This window comes from Mytilus edulis, chromosome 10, assembly GCF_963676685.1.
Source record: "Mytilus edulis chromosome 10, xbMytEdul2.2, whole genome shotgun sequence".
Lineage (NCBI taxonomy): Eukaryota > Metazoa > Mollusca > Bivalvia > Mytilida > Mytilidae > Mytilus > Mytilus edulis.
In genome coordinates, this window is record NC_092353.1 from 8617577 (window position 1) to 8637581 (window position 20005).

At 31.6% G+C, this 20005-nt stretch overlaps 1 protein-coding gene across 1 annotated transcript in view; it reads right to left on the reverse strand.

The window, feature by feature from the left end:
* LOC139493305 (adhesion G protein-coupled receptor L3-like) overlaps positions 1 to 16447 on the reverse strand; it is a 43220-nt gene extending 26773 nt beyond the window's left edge. The window contains exons 1-3 of the mRNA XM_071281579.1: positions 15966 to 16447; positions 5619 to 5697; positions 3205 to 4872 (exon numbers count right to left, since the gene is read on the reverse strand). Coding sequence (XP_071137680.1) covers positions 3205 to 4872; positions 5619 to 5697 — 1747 coding nt within the window. The 5' untranslated portion in view covers positions 15966 to 16447. The remainder of the gene's footprint in view (positions 1 to 3204; positions 4873 to 5618; positions 5698 to 15965) is intronic.
* Positions 16448 to 20005: the final 3558 nt, after the last annotated feature.

Consider the following 20005-nt stretch of genomic DNA (forward strand, 5'->3'; position numbering starts at 1 on the left):
TTCTAAAACGAGTTTGCGTTAATAATAAAGTAAAGTTTATACATTTTGATATTTTGAAAACCTTTTCCTATTGATTTTCAACATCAATTTCAAAAGGCAACAGCAATGAACTATATCCAAATCTCATATTCTCATTCGAAAGATAATGTAAATTAAAAACCAATTATTCAGAGAACCATTGATGGTCTTTCCACCAATAAGGATCTTTTTTCATTTGAAAACGTTAAAATTTGGTTTTAAATGTCAATTTTAGCGTCAAATGACAGCTTATTGAAAGCTGATTCCAAAAATATATGGTTTCTATGCAAAAAGGTATAATTAAGGGAGATAATTTTTTACTGCCGGTTTAAAAGATGTTACTTCCGATATTTTTTTATAGTAAACTTGACACGGATTCCAAAAATATATGGTTCTATATACTTTTACATTAATTTAGTACAAAATATAGCTACTTCCGGTTTACAAAAAGTCACTTTCGTTTGGCTTTTTCAGATCACATTGTCAAAAAGTTCCATGGTTTATCATGTATACATATGAGGTAAAAGCAAAGGTCAAAATCTAGAACGTTAAATTTACCTATGACCTTGAGCAGCCAAGGACTTCAAATCAAAAGACTCTAGGCCTCTACCTAATACTGTTAAAGAGTTATATTATCATACAACTAATATTAGATATAAAAGGGGGAAAACTCGCCTCAACCGTCTACGTACCATTTCAACTCAAATTTACGTGTTACGACATGTCGCAACTAACAATTTTGTGAAAATATTTTGTCGATATCTTATAAGATTTCTTAAAATAAGAGATAACGAGCCAAAATCAAAACTTTGAACATGACCTTGACCTTTGGCATTGACCTAATTTTAAATTTTTTTGGACCAAGCATCTTTAATCAAAAGACCCTAGGTCTCTATCACTTATGATTTATCAGTAGAAATACATATCACTTATATCATATACAAAAGGGGGGACAACTCTAATATGGAGTCTCCTGATAGCTTCAGTCAAAACTAATCAAATCAACCTGAGGATATAACGAGTAATCTAGTAAAATAAATTTGTCGGTTTTGTATACGGTTTCGACATATACCTTATAACAAGAAAAACAGTGTTCGGGGAGATAACTCTTACATTGATAAGATTTTGGTTACGCGGTGTCAGTTTCAAAAGCGTATTAATTGTTCGATATCATATACCATATGTCTAAGCGACATCTTGCAAAACAAAATAATTGCGAAGGAACAAAAAGTTGACGGAAGAAAAAAAATAAATAATAATAATAATAATAATCAGAAGAAGAAAAACAATAGGTCTTTCCACGGAAAAGTGGAAAGACCTAATAATCATAACCACAACCGATGGAATAACATTAACTCTTAAATTCACTACAAACCATTAAAGTCTGAAATGGCCTATATCTGTACTCGACTGTACTGATTTTTACTCGACAAGTCTGAATTGGTCTGACTGTTACTTCATATTACTCGACCCCAGTCTGAACCATACTTGACAGTACTGAATCGTACTTGACCCTTATCTTTGCCGTTGAAAATAGTCTGACCTATTACTTGACCAGTCTGAAACAGTCTTAACCCATTATCGACATGTACTCGACCTATTTTTCCAGTCTAAACTTAACCAAAGGTCTAAAAAATACTCGACCAGTCTGAACCATACTAGACCAAAAAACCTTTACTTTTTTAACTGTTAAAATAAATTTCTTTTTAACTGATATATATAACAACAGCCGACAAAATTTAAAAACAAAATTTAACCTTATAAAAGAAAAACATCTCTGATTATATTTAGGATGAAAAAAAATATATTATATATAACTTATATCAAAAAGAGATAAAAGAAAATAAATAAATAAAATTGTTTTTTCTGATTAGTGGTGAAATACAAAGTATAACCTCTGCTTTGGGGCAAACTCATAAATAAGATCACACCTGGCCAGATGTATTAAATTCTAAATAACATTGATTCAAATTGCAACATCCTGTTTAAATTAAATAACAAGGCCTTTCAATATACATGTATGTACTAGATAAGTAATACACGAATTTAAGAAAATAGGGCTTTCTTTTTACCTGTAAAACACACATGTACTGGCAGAGGTAATTAGAACATATTAAAGTGCTTTATGTATGCCATGTTAATTTGACAAAAGAATACGTTAATTAATTGAAAACGTTTTTACTGTTACTTTGGAATACATTTCCTTTTTTAAAAAGGTTATCAAGGATTGCTATTGACATTCTATTATCATGATTATATTAAATTCTTGGTTTAATAAAACAAAACAAGTAAGCTCTCATTTTTTTAGATTTATTAAGTTGTTTTATATACTATTTTATATATATCTTCATAAAAAACATTCACTGCATTATAAACTTAACTCAACTGACACCATGCATCTATACGAGGCTTAAGTTAATGCTGGAAATAGTCCAGTTTAATACCATAAAATACTTCTGAAATATTCATAACATTTTGAATAATATTAAAAATATTAGTCACAACTCATTTTTTTAGATTATTTGATCAGCTTGTTTTACTTATATTTTAAAAGTTGATATACATTATTATGTAAGTGTTGATTAATATTGAGTTGCAGTTATATTATGGTTGATTATTGTGAAATTTTAATTTCAATACTGTATTGAGTACATTTTTATTTCAAGTTGTTGTTCAAATTTCATTTTTATTAAAAGAATTCCGAAATTGATCAAATTCAGTTGATAGATACAAAGAATAGGTCTAGGTTGGTTAAGACTTGGTCGAGTAAGGTTCAGACTAGGTCGAGTATGGTTCAGACTAGGTCGAGTACGGTTCAGACTGGGTGGAGTACGGTTCAGACTAGGTCGAGTACAATTCAGATTCGTATAAAATGGTTAAGTACTGGTCAAGTACACATTCAGACTGTTAAGTATGGTTCAGACTACAGTCGAGTATTATCAAGTAAATATCAGACGTATTCATACTGGTCGAGTAAAAATCAGTACAGTGGAGTACAGATATAGGCCATTTCAGACTTTTAATGGTTTGTAGCTATAGTGTAAAGTAGTATGACCAGATGTATCGACAGGTAAATAGTCGTCTGCTATGCATGTATATATGAAATTTTATTGATTCTGTTATGTATGTAATTTTGTTACATACTTTTTGCAAAACTGTCAGAAATTATTGAGGTTCTTAGCTTACCTGTTACAACTGTTGTAGACGTTGTAATCTTCAGAGGTGATGACGTTGTAAGTTCTACTGTAGTTTTAGTTTCTAAATTGTGTGTTGTCGTAACATCGGTAGAAGTAGTTAAAGCTGATGTCGTTGTCTCCTGAGTTGATATTGTTGTCGTAACATCGGGAGAAGTAGTTAAGGCTGAAGTCGTTGTCTCCTGAGTTGATACAATTGTCGTAACATCGGATGAAGAAGTTAAATCTGATGTCGTTGTCTCCTTAGTTGATACCGGTGCCGTAACATCGATAAAAGTAGTTAAAGCTGATGTTGTTGTCTCCTGAGTTGATACTACCGTTGTCGTGACATCGGGAGAAGTAGTTAAAGCTGATGTTGTTGTCTCCCTAGTTGATACCATTGTCGTAACATCGGGAGAAGTAGTTAAAGCTGATGCTGTTGTCTCCTTAGTTGATACCGTTGTCGTAACATCGAGAGAAGTAGTTAAAGATGCTGTTGATGTCTCATGAGTTGATACCGTTGACGTAACATCGGGAGAAGTAGCTAAAGCTGATGTCGTTGTCTCTTGAGTTGATACCGTTGTCGTAACATCGGGAAAAGAAGTTAAAGCTGATGTCGTTGTCTCCTGAGTTGATACCGTTGTCGTAACATCGGGTGAAGTAGTTAAAGCTGATGTCGTTGTCTCCTGAGTTAATACCGTTGTCGTAACATCGGGAGAAGTAGTTAAAGCTGATGTTGTTGTCTCCTTAGTTGATACCATTGTCGTAACATCGGGAGAAGTAGTTAAAGCTGATGCTGTTGTCTCCTTAGTTGATACCGTTGTCGTAACATCGAGAGAAGTATTTAAAGCTGCTGTTGATGTCTCATGAGTTGATACCGTTGACGTAACATCGGGAGAAGTAGCTAAAGCTGATGTCGTTGTCTCTTGAGTTGATACCGTTGTCGTAACATCGGGAAAAGAAGTTAAAGCTGATGTCGTTATCTCCTGAGTTGATACCGTTGTCGTAACATCGGGTGAAGTAGTTAAAGCTGATGTCGTTGTCTCCTGAGTTAATACCGTTGTCGTAACATCGGGAGAAGTAGTTAAAGATGATGTCGTTGTCTCCTGAGTTAATACCGTTGTCGTAACATCAACAGAAGGAGTTAAAGCTGATGTTGTTGTCTCCTGAGTTGATACCGTTGTCGTTGCATCGGGAGAAGTAATTAAAGCTGATATCGTTGTCTCCTGAGTTGATACCGTTGTCGTAAAATTGGGAGAAGTAGTTAAAGCTGATGTCGTTGTCTCCTGAGTTAATACCGTTGTCGTAAGATCGGGAGAAATAGTTAAAGCTGATGTCGTTATCTCCTGAGTTGATACTGTTGTCGTAACATCGGGAGAAGTAGTTATAACTGATGTCGTTGTCTCCTGAGTTGATACCGTTGTCGTAACATCGGGAATAGTAGTTATAGCTAATGTGGTTGTCTGCTGAGTTGACGCTGTTATTGTTTCCACCGAAGACGTACTTATAGCTAATTGAGTGGACTCCTGAGGTATTGATGATGTTTCATCGGGCACATTAGTTAAAGCTAATGGTGTTGTCGCCTGAGTTGATGCTGTTGCTGTTTCAACCGGAGAAGATATTATATCTGATATTGTTGTCTCCAAAGTTTTTGCCAATGTTGTTTCATTGGATAACATTTCTGAAGATAGTTTTATATTGCTTAGAATTACAAAAGTTTGATTTATATGGATTGTATGTGTGTGTTAAGACCATCCCTTTCACCAGTTAGTTATCCCATTGAAATTGGCTTCAAAAGACAACTACTACTTCCGTAATAAATTATTGTGTAATTGAGGTAACTGGTATAATATAACATTACTACTTCTTTATGACAGTTTGGATAACAGTAAAATAACAAAAATACCGTACCCCGAGGAATATTTTAAACGGAAAGTCCCTAATCAAATAGCAACATCAAAAGCTCAAATATATCAAACGAAGGAATGTCAATTTTCATATTCCTGTCTTGGTACAGGCATTTTTCTAATCTTAAGATGATGGATGAAAACTTAACATTTATATGACAGTAGCATACGAATCTTTTACCATATGGATGTTTATACCTTTAACTGCTGTATATGTAACTATGTGACCCATAGTTGCTAATGTCCGCGTCATTTATTTGGTCTCTTGTCGAGAGTTGTCTCATTTGCAATCATACCACATCTTCTCTTTTATAAACAAGCCATGAAGACACAAAACACAAAATAAAAGATACCAATACTTAGCTAATACAGCATTACAACAAGGTTACAATTCGTGTATGCCGGTAGAGTAAGAAGATGCTGGTGTACTTGCGGCATCAATTTACATTTGACTTTTCCAGTTGCATCTACACTTATTATAATTGCAGAATGTTGCCGTATAAGTAATTATAATACATACCTGTAACTGTTATTATATTCACAATCATAAATGTACAAGACAATGTAAACACTCTCCACATTTTCTGCGGCAAAAGCATCTGCAATAAAATTTCAATTTGTCAGAGCATTCAAGTATGTGGTGATTCACGTTCTGATAATGAATTTTTTTTTATTTTTTTTTTATCAAATTTGCTTACAACAAACAAAGTACAATTCTGCAGATGCTGCGTCAGAGGAGCTTTTCTTGATAAAATTCAGCATTCAAATGCCATCATTTCGAAAGGTGATTATGCATATGGTTTCATGGAAAAAGCACAAAGCCATTCTACAGTCAATACAATGCATACTTAGCGTTGTGTTGTTGTTAGGACGTTGTCAGTTTATTTTCGATTTATGAGTTTGACTGTCCCTTTGGTATCTTTCGTTCCTCTCTTATATACATGGCCATGTACAGTCTGTGTTTTTGTTCGATATATTTATATTTGTATACATCTGATGAATTAAGCCTTTTTCAACTTATTTAATAGTTTGTTCTTATGTTGTACTGTTAAACCACTGTGCTAGGTTAGGAGAGGGTTAGGATTCTGTATTTATGTGCCTGTCCCAAGTCAGGAGCCTGTAATTCAGAAGTTGTCGTTTGTATATGTGTTACATATTTGTTTTTAGACATAATTAAGGCCATTAGTTTAAATTATTATACATTTGTCATTTCTGGGCCTTGTATAGCTGACAATGTTGGATTGGTTTTGTTTACAGGCGGTACGCTGACCAGTAATTGTATCACAACAAGGTTACAATTCATATAAGCCGGTAGAGTAAGTAGGTTCTGGTGTACTTGTGGCATCATTTTTGCTGTTCAGTTATGCTATATAGATATAGGAAGATGTGGTAAAAGTGTGTACATATTAGCAAAACTTTCATTGGCAGATTGCAAAAAAAAAAAAAAACAAAAAACAAAAACGATGCACCGAATTATTGTCGGATCATGTGTTGTTTATCAAAAGCAAACACATTCTCCTATTATTTCTAAATACTCCTTTCAACCTTAGTCTTATGCAGAAGAACAAAATTGGAATAATTTTTTTATCAAAGTACAAAATAATTGGTAGCTTTAATAATTTGTACTTAAAGGTATTGCCAAAAACCATTTGTCAATCGCATCAACGTTTTTATGCCCCGCCGAGGGGTATTATGGTTTACAGTTTGTGTGCTCGTCCGTCTGCTCCGCCTAAAATTCAATTGAAGTGGATGTGGGAGTGGGGAATCCGTGTATTTTCTTGTTCAATAAGGTTTATTCATATAAACCATATTAAACAAGAATGAGTCTATAGTACACGGCAACAATATTTGACTCCTTAGAACGCCAAGAAAAAGTTCTACAATATGATTAACGATAATGTATGCAAACAGGCATCTTCAATGTATATAAGCCGCGAATACAGTGATATTGTAGGAATCAAACTAAATTTTACCTTTATTACAGTCAAAGAAAACCAGTTAGTAAAATTTTTAAACCAAACAGTTATTGCTTATGTAGCTCATAAACTGATGAATAATCTCGTCTTTTCGTTCGTATGTACTTTGTTCGTCTAATTAGTCATCTATCCCTCATACCAAATTGTAATCAACCCTCCCTGTACATTCAGCAAAGATTCTAATAAAAAGTTTACAAATTAAGTATTCTTTAAAACAAAATACGTATGAAGGCAAACATAAGAAGAACTGGAATACCTGGTTTCCCTTATATAAAATGAATAATAAGTGTTGTTTTTTTTTCAAATTTGATTGCACACAATGTTAGATCTGAACATTTTGGAAGCAAATTGTTGTCCTTCCCTCGCCGATATTCGAACTAATGCTATTGGAATATTCCAAGAACGATATGAGATTCCCTCTTTCGTTATAAGATAATCATTTTGTTATTGTCTTGATGTCAAACCCTTATATACTACATTTTTTTTTCATTTAGAATTTCCTTTATGTGAATATGCAATTCTGAATATCTTTGTTGTGCCAGCCTAGTTGTTACTATGAAGCAAAATCATAAGAGGAGAAAACAAGTTAAAAGGGTAATAACATTCTTCTTCAAATCAATGGTAGATAGATCTGGTAGACTTCACTCGGCAAGAAATCAGATATGTTTGACTTCTCTGCAATATTTTTGAAACATAACATTGTATTCAAAAATACTAGACAAACTGACCTGATATACTGTGGATTCATTAATAATCGTTGGATACTAATTTTCGTGGATTTCGTGTGTAAAGGGAACCACGAACTTTAATGTTAAATGTACCTGCAGGTCAAATAATTTTCAATAGAAAAATGTCATGTTTAAATAACAGTTATCAGTATTTTAATACAGTTTAGATGAAATATTGCTAAGAGAAAGAGATAAACGTCCTTGGATTGAGAAATTGTTAAACACACTCGTTTGACCTTCCTTCTTTTTTGTGCTTTTTCAATTCGCCTGTCAAGAGAAATTTATTCAATAACAAATGCGAAACTTACTATAAAACTATTTCTTCAAAAGAAATTTTAATAAAAAACTCTTGCATCCATACTCAGTCTGAAAGTTTTATATATATTTATTTTTGTAATCTGTTAACATATATAATTCTGTATACAATATGTATTATATATTTCAAGTATGTAGTAATTGTGTATGAGTATGTTTTATATGCTGTTTCAAAATTAACATCTAGATATCGATCAAAACACTATCGTGAAACAGACTATAACAATATTGTTATAATCCAATTACAAAAAAGAAAATTGGTTAAAGTAATTATTTTCACAGGTAACTCCCACGTTAAAAAAAATACGATAAAAAATAGGCGAAATAATGTTTACCTTAAAAATGCCACCAAAACGTAAAGTAAGCTCACTAAGTAAACGTAATAAAAAAATCGAACAACTTTTAATCAAAATATGCTAAATAACCTACACATTTGTACAGCAAATGTTAAAGGACTTCGAGATAAACAAAAGAGATTGAGACTTTATCAATGGATAAAAAATCAGAAATGTCAAATATCTTTTATTCAAGAAACTCATTTCAATACATCCCTAGAAAACGCTCTAACTATAGAATCAGATCATTCTTGTTATTATAGTCACGGAACGACTTCCAGCAGAGGAGTAGCAATATTAATTAATAACAATCTAGACTGTAAATTAATAGACGAGCATAAAGATTTAGAAGGTCGAATAATTATGATAAATATTGAATTTGAAAATATAATATATTCTCTTATAAACATATATGCCTCGAATATAGAATCTGAAAGAAATAGCTTCTACAAAAAATTAAATGACTTTTTAAACAAAAACGCAATAGGTACAATAATTTTAGGAGGAGATATGAACGACGCCCTTAAAAATGTAGATAGGAAAAGTTCAAATATTCGTAAAAAAGCAAGTAAACCAGTCAATAGCTTAAAAAATCTAATAAAATCAAATGATCTTATAGATATATGGAGACACGTTAACCCTCAAAAGATCCAATATACATGGAGACGTAAAAATCCAGTTCAGTCTAGTAGAATTGCCATGTTCCTAGTTAAAAAATATTTCGTGTTAAACGTAAAGTCATGTGATATTAGGCCTATTCTTATCAACAGTACTGACCACCAAGCAGTATCAATACAATTACAATCTGTATCATCTGAAACAAGAGGCCCGGGGTATTGGAAAATTAACAACGGTATTCTCAAGAACAAGAATACGAAGACAAAATAAATAAAATTATACAAAAACATAGTAATGAGATGGGAAAAAATGAAATAGATCCTAGACTTCTGTGGTACTCCCTCAAATTAGAAATAAAGGAATACAGTATTCAGTACAGTAAAAGTAAAGCTAAACTGAGAAAAAATGTAACGCGTAATTTAGAACTACAATTAAAAATATTATATGAAAAATCTAATAATGAAGAAAATGATATTATAAAAGAAAAAATATCCACTTTAGAGAAAGAGCTAGAAAATCAATATGAATACAAAGCAAAAGGAGCTCAAATAAGATCAAAACAAGAGTGGGTAGAAAAAGGAGAAAAAAATAATGCATATTTTCTAGGTCTTGACAATCTAAACAAACGAAAAAGACAATACTTTAACTGAGAAACAATAAGGGGGTAATAGTAACAGATCAAGATGAAATATTAAATCTTGAAAGAAATCTTTATGCTAATCTATACGACACTAAACAAAAACCGGATATAGATGTTAAAAAATACATTTCTGAAACAAAACATAATTATAAACTGTCAGAGGAAGAAAGTAAGTCTTGTGACGGAAACGTAACGTTAGAAGAATTAACCATTGCAGTCAATAATCTAAAGATAAACAAAAGTCCGGGAATGGAAAATTTTGGGAACTTCTTGGACCGCTGCTTGTAGAAATTTTTAATTTTAGCTTTGAAAATAAACATCTTCCATTTACGCAAAGACAAAGTTTACTTAATCTAATTTATAAAAAAAATAAATATGAAGCTTAGAAATGGAAAAATATTAAATACTAAACTCGTTCAAAGGGTATCTACACGTCTCAATCTTCAGAATCGCTTATCTAAAAATACGACCATAGCTAACGTTTTTAACAATAAAAATCGTGGTTACCCTTCTATCGATAAGTGTCATGCCAAAAAATGACTTACGTGTCCCCGTCTTTCCACCAACAATACAGTAAGGTCCACATTTAATGGTCGCACATTTTCTCTAAATTTTGAAACTGATATTACTTGAAAAACAAACAGTATTATTTATTTACTCACATGAAACAAACCGGGATGCGGTATTCAGTACGTAGGTGAAACTGGGCGATATTTATCTAAACGCACGCAAGAACACCTGTATCGTTTTAAAAGACCCAATAAATTCAAAAGTATCATTTATCAACATCTTAAGAAGCACAGTCATCCTATTAAATATTTAACAGTTCAACCTTTAGAAGTAGTAAATAAGCAGCCTGGTGAATCTCATTCCAAGTTTGTACGATCACGAAAAATAAATGAATTAAATTGGATTAAAAAATTACAGACAGTCTACCCTCTCGGTCTTAATGATAATATCATGGGAATTGGCAATATATCAAGAACCGATTCTGTTAACATTTTGGATATAGTTTCTAAAACTGTTCGTAAAAATCGTTCTCATGGACGCAGAAAAAATCGCAATCAAAGAAAATTTCGGACCAACCATACAAATATTTCGGACCTAATTTCCATTTCAAAAAACAACGGCAGACATTATCTGTTAACCAAGCTTTGTTCTTTACCTATAAATAAATTAAATAAAATTTTAGAGGATTGCAACACAATTTCATATTACAGTCCTAAGTATGAAATTGTCCAAATTATAATGGCATATTGTTATTCTAAACTGTTTCCAAAAATTGATCGCCCTGAAGATCATAAAAAACATTTTATTAAAATAAAGTATGTCAATAAAGGTTTTGATTTTGTAAATATTGCCGGTATTTTTAACGACCATTCCGTTAAAGACAAAATTCCTGGATATTTTGATAATACTGAACTCCCTCTCATTTGTTATATTTACAAGAAATCTACCCGAAAATATGTGTTTAATTATAGCCAATTGTGTAAAGATGTAAATGTCACTGAAAATACACCTATGTCGTGTAATTGCAGTAATTCAGAATACACCTATGGACCAATTTCCCATGTTATAACAGGAGACCTTAACATCGTTCGCGACCGAGAGTTAAAATCATTCCTCAGTAAAGGACCTAAATATCGTCCCCCGTCAACTGTTAACTGGAATGAGTGTCGTAATATCATCAACGACTCACTCCGCGCCTACTGTTTGAAATGGGTAAAACGGGAAAAAGCTGACAAAAAATCTTTGGACTCTTTTTTTAATTCAGTAATGAAGATAGTTGATATTCGAATACAACATTTTAAAGAACATTTTACCCTCAACAAAAACTATAAAACCCCTATTTCGCGTATCAAAAATAAACTAACAGAACTAGCCAAGGAATTTGTTTTTGTCCCGGCTGATAAAGCTGCTAATAATATCATTATTGTTTGACGTAAATTTTATATAGAGGTTCTGCAAAAGGAAATCACGAATTCACCAACATTCCAACTGACTTCATTTTCAGAAAACGACATCTGTAACAAACATAAACTTTTAGCTACTTCTTTACAAGCAGAACCAAACACAATGAAAGTCCCAACTATGTACTGGCTTCCGAAGCTGCACAAAAAACCTTACAAATATAGATTTATTTCATCTTCCAGCCATTGTTCAACTACTAAATTGTCTGTTTTACTTACTAGTACACTTGGTACAATAAAAAACCTGATAATAAATTGTTCAAATAAGGCCTTTGAAAATAGTGGAATTAATTACTTTTGGAGTGTCAAAAACTCGTTGGAAGTACTTGATAAATTGCATGCATATATTGGTGATTTTGAATCTGTTCAAAGTTTTGATTTTTCTACCCTATATACCACTTTGCCTCATATTCTTATTAAGAAAAAATTCACATCCCTAATTAACTGGGCATTTAAAAAGTCGGAATGCGAGTACATATGTTCAAACTCTTTTAGATCATTTTTTAGTAGCAATAAACAAAAGAACTATGTCAATTGGACATGCTTTGATACTATTTATGCACTTGAATTTTTACTTGATAACATTTTTGTTCGCTTTGGAGATTCCGTATATCGTCAAGTTATTGGAATTCCAATGGAGACTAACTGTGCACCACTTATTGCGGACCTGTTTTTGTATTGTTATGAGTTACAATTTATGACTAAAATTAGCAAAGACCCATCAAAACAACATTTGATACAAAAATTTAACAATACTTTTAGATATTTGGATGATATATTGGCTCTAAATAATGACGACTTCAGTATGTATACTAAAGAAATTTATCCTGTAGAACTTACTTTAAATAAAGCTAATGATAACAATGACCACTGCCCTTTCCTCGATCTTGATATCTATATCATAAACGGGAAGCTTAATACAAAAATTTATGATAAAAGAGATGATTTTTCATTTCCTATTGTTAATTATCCATTTTTAGATGGTGACGTTCCCTTGTCACCATCTTATGGTGTTTATATATCTCAACTTGTACGATTCGCTCGTGTATGTAACAATGTATTAGATTTTAGCGAGAGAAATTTATGTATTACTGAAAAATTATTACACCAGGGTTTTCGATATCACAAACTGGTCAAAACATTTACTAAATTTTATCACCGGTATAAGGAAATAATTCGTAAATATAACTCAACATGCAGACATCTTATACGTTCAGGTATTTCACATCCAAAATTTTATGGAAATATTCTTTATAAAGCACAAAAATGTCAGTATTCTCCTCAGAAACTAACAAAACCTTTAAATAGACTTATTAAAAGGGGATATAGTTACGATACTGTTGTCAGGTCATTAAAGATTGCATATTTTGGCTTTAACATTGATTCACTGATAGGGTCTTTGCATCGGAACTAAACACATTTATTTCTAAAAAAACAGTTGTTGGCATGACACGGGTTATGTTCTTCTCATATATTTTATGATAGTATGATACTAAACCCCTAACGGGAGGGATTGTACCTGATATTCATATGATGAAGACATAATCTTTCAATCAGTTTAATTGAGGTCTGGAGCTGGCATGTCAGTTAACTGCTAGTAGTCTGTTGTTATTTATGTATAATTGTCATTTTATTTATTTTCTTATGTTACATCTTTTGACATCAGACTCGGACTTCTCTTGAACTGAATTTTAATGTGCGTATTGTTATTGTTTTACTTTTCTACATTGGCTAGAGGTATAGGGGGAGGGTTGAGATCTCATAAACATGTTTAACCCCGCCGCAATTTTGCGCCTGTCCCAAGTCAGGAGCCTCTGGCCTTTGTTAGTCTTGTATGATTTTAAAATTTGAGTTTCTTGTGCATAATTCGGAGTTTAGTATGACGTCCATTATCACTGTACTATTATGCATATTTTAGGGGCCAGCTGAAGGACACCTACGGGTGCGGGAATTCTCGCTACATTGAAGACCCATTGGTTGCCTTCGGCTGTTGTTTGCTCTATGGTCGGGTGGTTGTCGCTTTGACATATTCACCATTTCCTTTCTCAATTTTATATCTCATACACTCTAGCTTTAAGAATAAAATAAAAAAAATCTTAAATTTAATCATTAATGCTGATCAAACAGGATACATAAAGAACAGATTTATAGGTTTTAATTTACGCCAAATACAAGATGTAATAGATTACGCAAATAAGTTTAATATAGAAGGAGCAATTTTATTCATAGATTTTTCGAAAGCTTTCGACACATTAGAATGGAATTTTATGTATCATACTCTAGAATATTTTGGTTTTATAAACCCTTCGTAAATTGGATAAAAACCTTGTATACAAATATAAATAGTTCTATATTTAATAACGGTTGGATATCTGCCCCCTTTAGACCCCTAAGAGGTATCCGGCAGGATGCCCGTGCTCTTCTTTACTTTTCGTAATGTCAGAAGAAATAATGGCTAACCAACTAAAGCAAAACAACAATATAAGAGGCATAGAATTAAAAATTGATAGTAAAACACATTGCTTAAAAATCACGCAAGTGGCTGATGATACAACTCTATTCCTAAAATCTAAAGAAGAAATCCGAACAGCATTAAATATAATCGAAATTTTTGGAACCTTTTCTGGATTACAACTTAACAAAAATAAAACGGAAGGAATTTGGATTGGTAAACTAAAGCATTGTAGAGATAAAGTAGATGAGATTAATTTCACGGACAAACCTGTTAAAGTGCTAGGTATATATTTCGGCATTAATAAAAAAGATTGTGAAAAATTAAATTGGGATACTAGATTTGAAAAGAGTCGAAATCTGATTACATCGTGGAAAAAAAGAAACTTAACCATTTTAGATAAAATTCTAATAGTTAAAACTCTCATTAAATCACAATTTACTTTTTTAGCAAATGTTACAGTTTTAAGTAAATCAAAAATAGTTGATATAGAAAGAGAAATCTTTAGTTTCATATGATATAGTAAGAAAGACAAAGTTAAAAGAAATACTTTGGTAGCAGATTACAACCAGGGAGGGCTTAAAATGACTGACATAAAAAGCTACTTCTCCTCTCTTAAAATAAGATGGGTCTCTAGATTGCTACAGGCAAAACAAGAAAATTGGACATTGATACCAAAGCTATTTTTAAATAAATTAGGAGAACATTTTCTCATTTTTAGAATGAATTTAAACAACCAAGCTTTAAAAAAACTAGATTACATAACTAAGGACATTCCAGAATTTTACTTAGAAATAATAAAAAGTTGGATTCTATTTCATGAAACAAACAACACAGAATTGAAAAAACTTTGTTGAAATAAAAAAGCAAGTTATATGGGGTAATAAATTTATAAAATTTCAAAACAAGCCGCTTATTATGCTTAACTGGATACACAGTGATTTTATTTATATTAACGATATTATTGACGATAATGGAAAAATTGCCCAAGATAAAATATTTAAAAAACTGCGAAACACTAAAAATTGGATAGCAGAAATTTCAAAAGTCAAAAACTCAATTCCAACCTCATGGCTTAAAGCTTTAGCTACGGAAGAATCCATCAAATCAAAAGTAAATTTTAACAGATTATTTATCAATATAAACAAAGAAAACACCGAAACTGAAAAATTTTAAAGCAACAAAAATATGTATCAATTGCTCGTTCAAAAAACAATTTCTCCAAACATTGGCATAAATAAATGGAAAAATGAATTACAAATAAATTATAATTTTACCAACTATATGTTTCAGTTTATACACCAACATTTAAAACTGAATAAACTTAAAATGTTTAGATGGAAATTAATAAGTTGCATTTTACCAAATAGAGAAAATCGCTACAAATGGAAAATCGACACTGGTCCATTTTGTCAACTTTGTCAACTTAAAGACACGTATCAACATTTTTTTATCGAATGTAAATTTCTAAAAGAATTTTGGGAAATCATTAATAAAAACTTATCTCAAATGAATTTTAATAAAAACATTAACTTAAAAGATATTGTAATAGGCTACAAAATAACAGATAAGGAGTATATCGGATTCAATATAATTCTGCCACTTATAGGATTTGCTATCTACAAATCATACTATGTATCCAATCAAAGAAAATAAATCTACTAATGTATTCAATCTCTTTAAATTTGAATTTGACGAATACGTAAGATCCTACAATCTACAAGAATATACTACAGTCCAAATGCTTCAAACTTTAATTTCTCCAAAATAAAATACTCTTAAAGAAGATATTTCTAGAACACTTTAACTAATATAAATAAAGAAATGACTTACCTAATATGTTTAAAATCCAAATAAAAAGAAATAAAGTCGACAAATTCAACATACATCCTTTAAAAAGCATGCTCTCTCTCACCTTTAAACAAGGTACACCATCCGATCAAGAAAATCGATATCACACACTCTTAAATCATGTAATTTTTAAACGAGATAATTGACACCAGACAATGAATTTCGGATAAGTGTATCATATGGGTGTTATTTAATTATTAATTACACCTTATGTAAGAATCCGGGGTTTTGATTGGTTAATAGCCAGTGTATTTTTCACCAATTTACTGTTATCAAATGAATATCGTTCATTTTTAACGCCGCCGGTGTATTTGCTAAAAGGATATGCCTTTTTTACCCTCTCTGCCGTGGTATTTGCCAAAAAATACTCTATCCGACTGGACGCTTGTAACGTCACGATCATCAATGCGTTTTAGTATATTAACATTCGGTGTAATTAAACAGATATATCATGTTATTGAGGGGTATTTTCGAAAAATACCAGTCGAGAGAATGTTAAATTTCACGAGCCGTAAGGCGAGGGAAATTCATTCTCAAGACTGGTATTACGGCTCGTGAAATTTAACATTCTCTCGACTGGTATTTTTCGCAAATACGCCTCCTTAACATGATATATCTGTTCAGTATTGAAGAAAAGTATATCATTAATTTCAGATCAGAGTATTGAATTGTATTATATTATTATTGAACATTGTACTTAGTTGTAATATTCTAATATAAAATTTAAGAAAATAATACTTATCTATATGAAACCCTGTTCTTATAGATACTAACAATTTTAGGGTACCTTACAGTTAAAGCTGTAGCGGTAAGGTTATTGTTAACAACTTTAGTGCAATAAATTTATATTCAAGTGTAAAAAAAACAACAAAAAAAAACATATATAAATTGATACGTTTCGCTCGTTTAATCACGCTCTCACGACTTATTTAACTGGGGTTAAAATTGAGAATGGAAATGAGGAATGTGTCAAAGAGACAACAACCCGACCATAGAACAAACAACAGCAGAAGGTCTTCAATAGGTCTAAAATGCAACCAGAGGCGTCCTTCAGCTTGCCACTAAACAAATATATATATTTGCCTTGAATGTTTGTTCCTAATATTTTATTGACTGTGCATTTGCATTCAGATATCGCAGATCAAATTAATTCGTTCAATTGTAATTTACGTTTTTTGATTGAGTTAAGCCTGCCAATTGATATTTTATCGTGTGTTTTTCTATGTTGTGATGTTATGCTATTGTTTCAGAAAAAGAGAGAAGGCTTGGATCCATTAAAACGTTTAATCCCGCTGCAAATGTTTGCACCTGTCCTAAGTCAGGAATCTGATGTACAGTAGTTGTCGTTTGTTTCTGTAAGATATACGTGTTTCTCGTTTTTTTTTATATAGATTAGACCGTTGGTTTTCCCGTTTGAATGGTTTTACACTAGTAATTTTGGGGCCCTTTATAGCTTGTTGTTCGGTGTGAGCCAAGGCTCCGTGTTGAAGGCCGTACATTGACCTATAATGGTTTACCTTTTTTAAATTGTTATTTGGATGGAGAGTTGTGTCATTGGCACTCACAACACATCTTCCTTATCTATATACTAGTTCAGTGATTATGAACATACTAAACTCCAAATTATACACAAGAAACAAAAATTAAAGATAATACAAGACTAACAAAGGCCAGAGGCTCCTGACTTTGGACAGGCACAAAAAAGCGGCGAGGTTAAACATGTTTATAATCTCAAACCTCCCCTATATTTCTAGACAATATAGAAAAGTAAACACAAAGCAATACGCACATTAAAATTCAGTTCAAGAAAAGTCCGAGTCTGATGTCAGAACATGTAACAAAAGAACATAAACAAAATGACATTAATACATAAATAACAAAAGACTACTAGTAGTTAACTGATATGCCAGCTCCAGACTTCAATTAAACTGATTGAAAGATTACGTCTTCAACATATGAATTTTAGGCACAATCCCTCTCGTTGGGGGTTTAATATCATACCATCATAAGATATATGAGAAAATCATAAACCGTGTCATGCAAATAACTGGTTTTTAAATAAATGTGTTTAGTTCCGATGCAAAGACCCTATAAGTGAATGAATATTAAAGCCGAAATATGCAATCTTTGATGACCTGATAACAATATCGTAACTATATCCCTTCTTAAGAAACTATTTAAAGGTTGTGTTAGCTTCTCAGGTGAATACTGACACCTTTGTGCTTCATAAAGAATATTTCCATAAAAGATTGAATGTGAAATACCTGAACGTATAAAAAGTATGCATGTTGAGCTATATTTACGAATGATGTCCTTGTACCGATGACACAATTTAGTTAATGTTTTGACTAGTAAGTGATATCCAAAACCCTGGTGTAATAATTTTTCAGTAATACATTAATGTGTCTCGTTAAAATATAAAACGTTGTTACATACACGGGCGAATCGTACAAGTTGAGATATATAAACACCGTAAGATGGTGACAAGGGAACGTCACCATCTAAAAATGGATAATTAACGATAGTAAATGAAAAATCATCTCCTTTATCATAAATTTTAGTATTAAGCTTTCTGTTATATATATCAAGTTTGAGAACAGGGCAGTGGTCATTGTTAGTATTAGCTTTATTTAAAGTACGTTCAACAGGATAAATTTCTTTAATATTCATTCTGAATTCGTCATTATTGAGAGCCAATATATAATCCAAATATCTAAAAGTATTATTAAATTTTTGTACCAGATTTTGTTTCGATGGGTCTTTTCTGATTTTAGTCATAAATTGTAACTCATAGCAATACAAAAACAGGTCCGCAATAAGCGGTGCACAGGTTGTCCCCATTGGAATTCCGATAACCTGACGATATATGAAATCTCCAAGCGAACAAAAATGTTATCTAGTAAAATTTCAAGAGCAGATACAGTATCAAATAAGTCCAATTGACATAGGTCTATTGTTTATTGTTAATAAAAAATGATCTAAACGAGTTTGAACATATATATTCACATTCTTACTTTATAAATGCCCATTTAATTGGATGTGTGAAAATTTTCTTAATGAAAATGTGAGACAATGTGGTATATAGAGTTGACAAATCAAAACTTGAAACAGATTCAAAATCACCAATATAAGCATGCAGTTTATCAAGCAAACCAACGAATTTTTGACACTCCAAAAGTAATAAATTCCACTATTTTCAAAGGCCTTATTTGAACAATTTATTATCTGGTTTTCGATTGTACTAAGTGTACTAGTAAGAACAATTTAGAAGTGGAAAAATGGCTTGAAGACGAAATAAATTTATATGTGTAAGGTGTTATATGTAGCGTCGGAGGCCAATACATAGTTGGGACTTTCGTTTTATTTGGTTCTGCTTGTAAAGGATTAGCTAAAAGTTTATGTTTGTTACAGATGTTGTTTTATGAAAATGGAGTCAGTTGTAATGTTGGTGAATTGGTGATTTCTTTTTTCAGAACCTCAATGTAAAATTTACGTCAAACAATAATAATATAAAGGTAGATGGGTAGTCTAAATTATAATCCATAGATTTTTTTAATAATTTGCCAAAATGAAGTTTAAATAATGCGTTTTAAAAAAATAATAATAAAAAGAATTGGTTACCGGGCTTATTTTTACGTTACACAGTGTTCAAAATTGACAAATTTTGTATAGATTATGCATAGAAAACCCAATTTTCTGCAATAAAGCGTAATACACCATAGAATTTTGACATAACATATGAGAAGATGGCTTTAGTAGTATGCTTTTAGTTAAGAAAAAGAAACAATGGGGTCACCGGACCTGTTTTCTAGCTACATTATAAAATAGGTAAATTCCTAACACATTCTAGTGTAAAATAACTTTAATCTGAATTATCTGCCCTTGCATTTGAGTTGCCTCTCCTTATGTGGCAAAGTTGGAAAAAAAAATTGTAAAATACAACCATAAATATGATAAAATATGTCATTTTCTATATCGAAGTGGACGTTTTTACACATGAATTAACTACTACTCTAAAAATC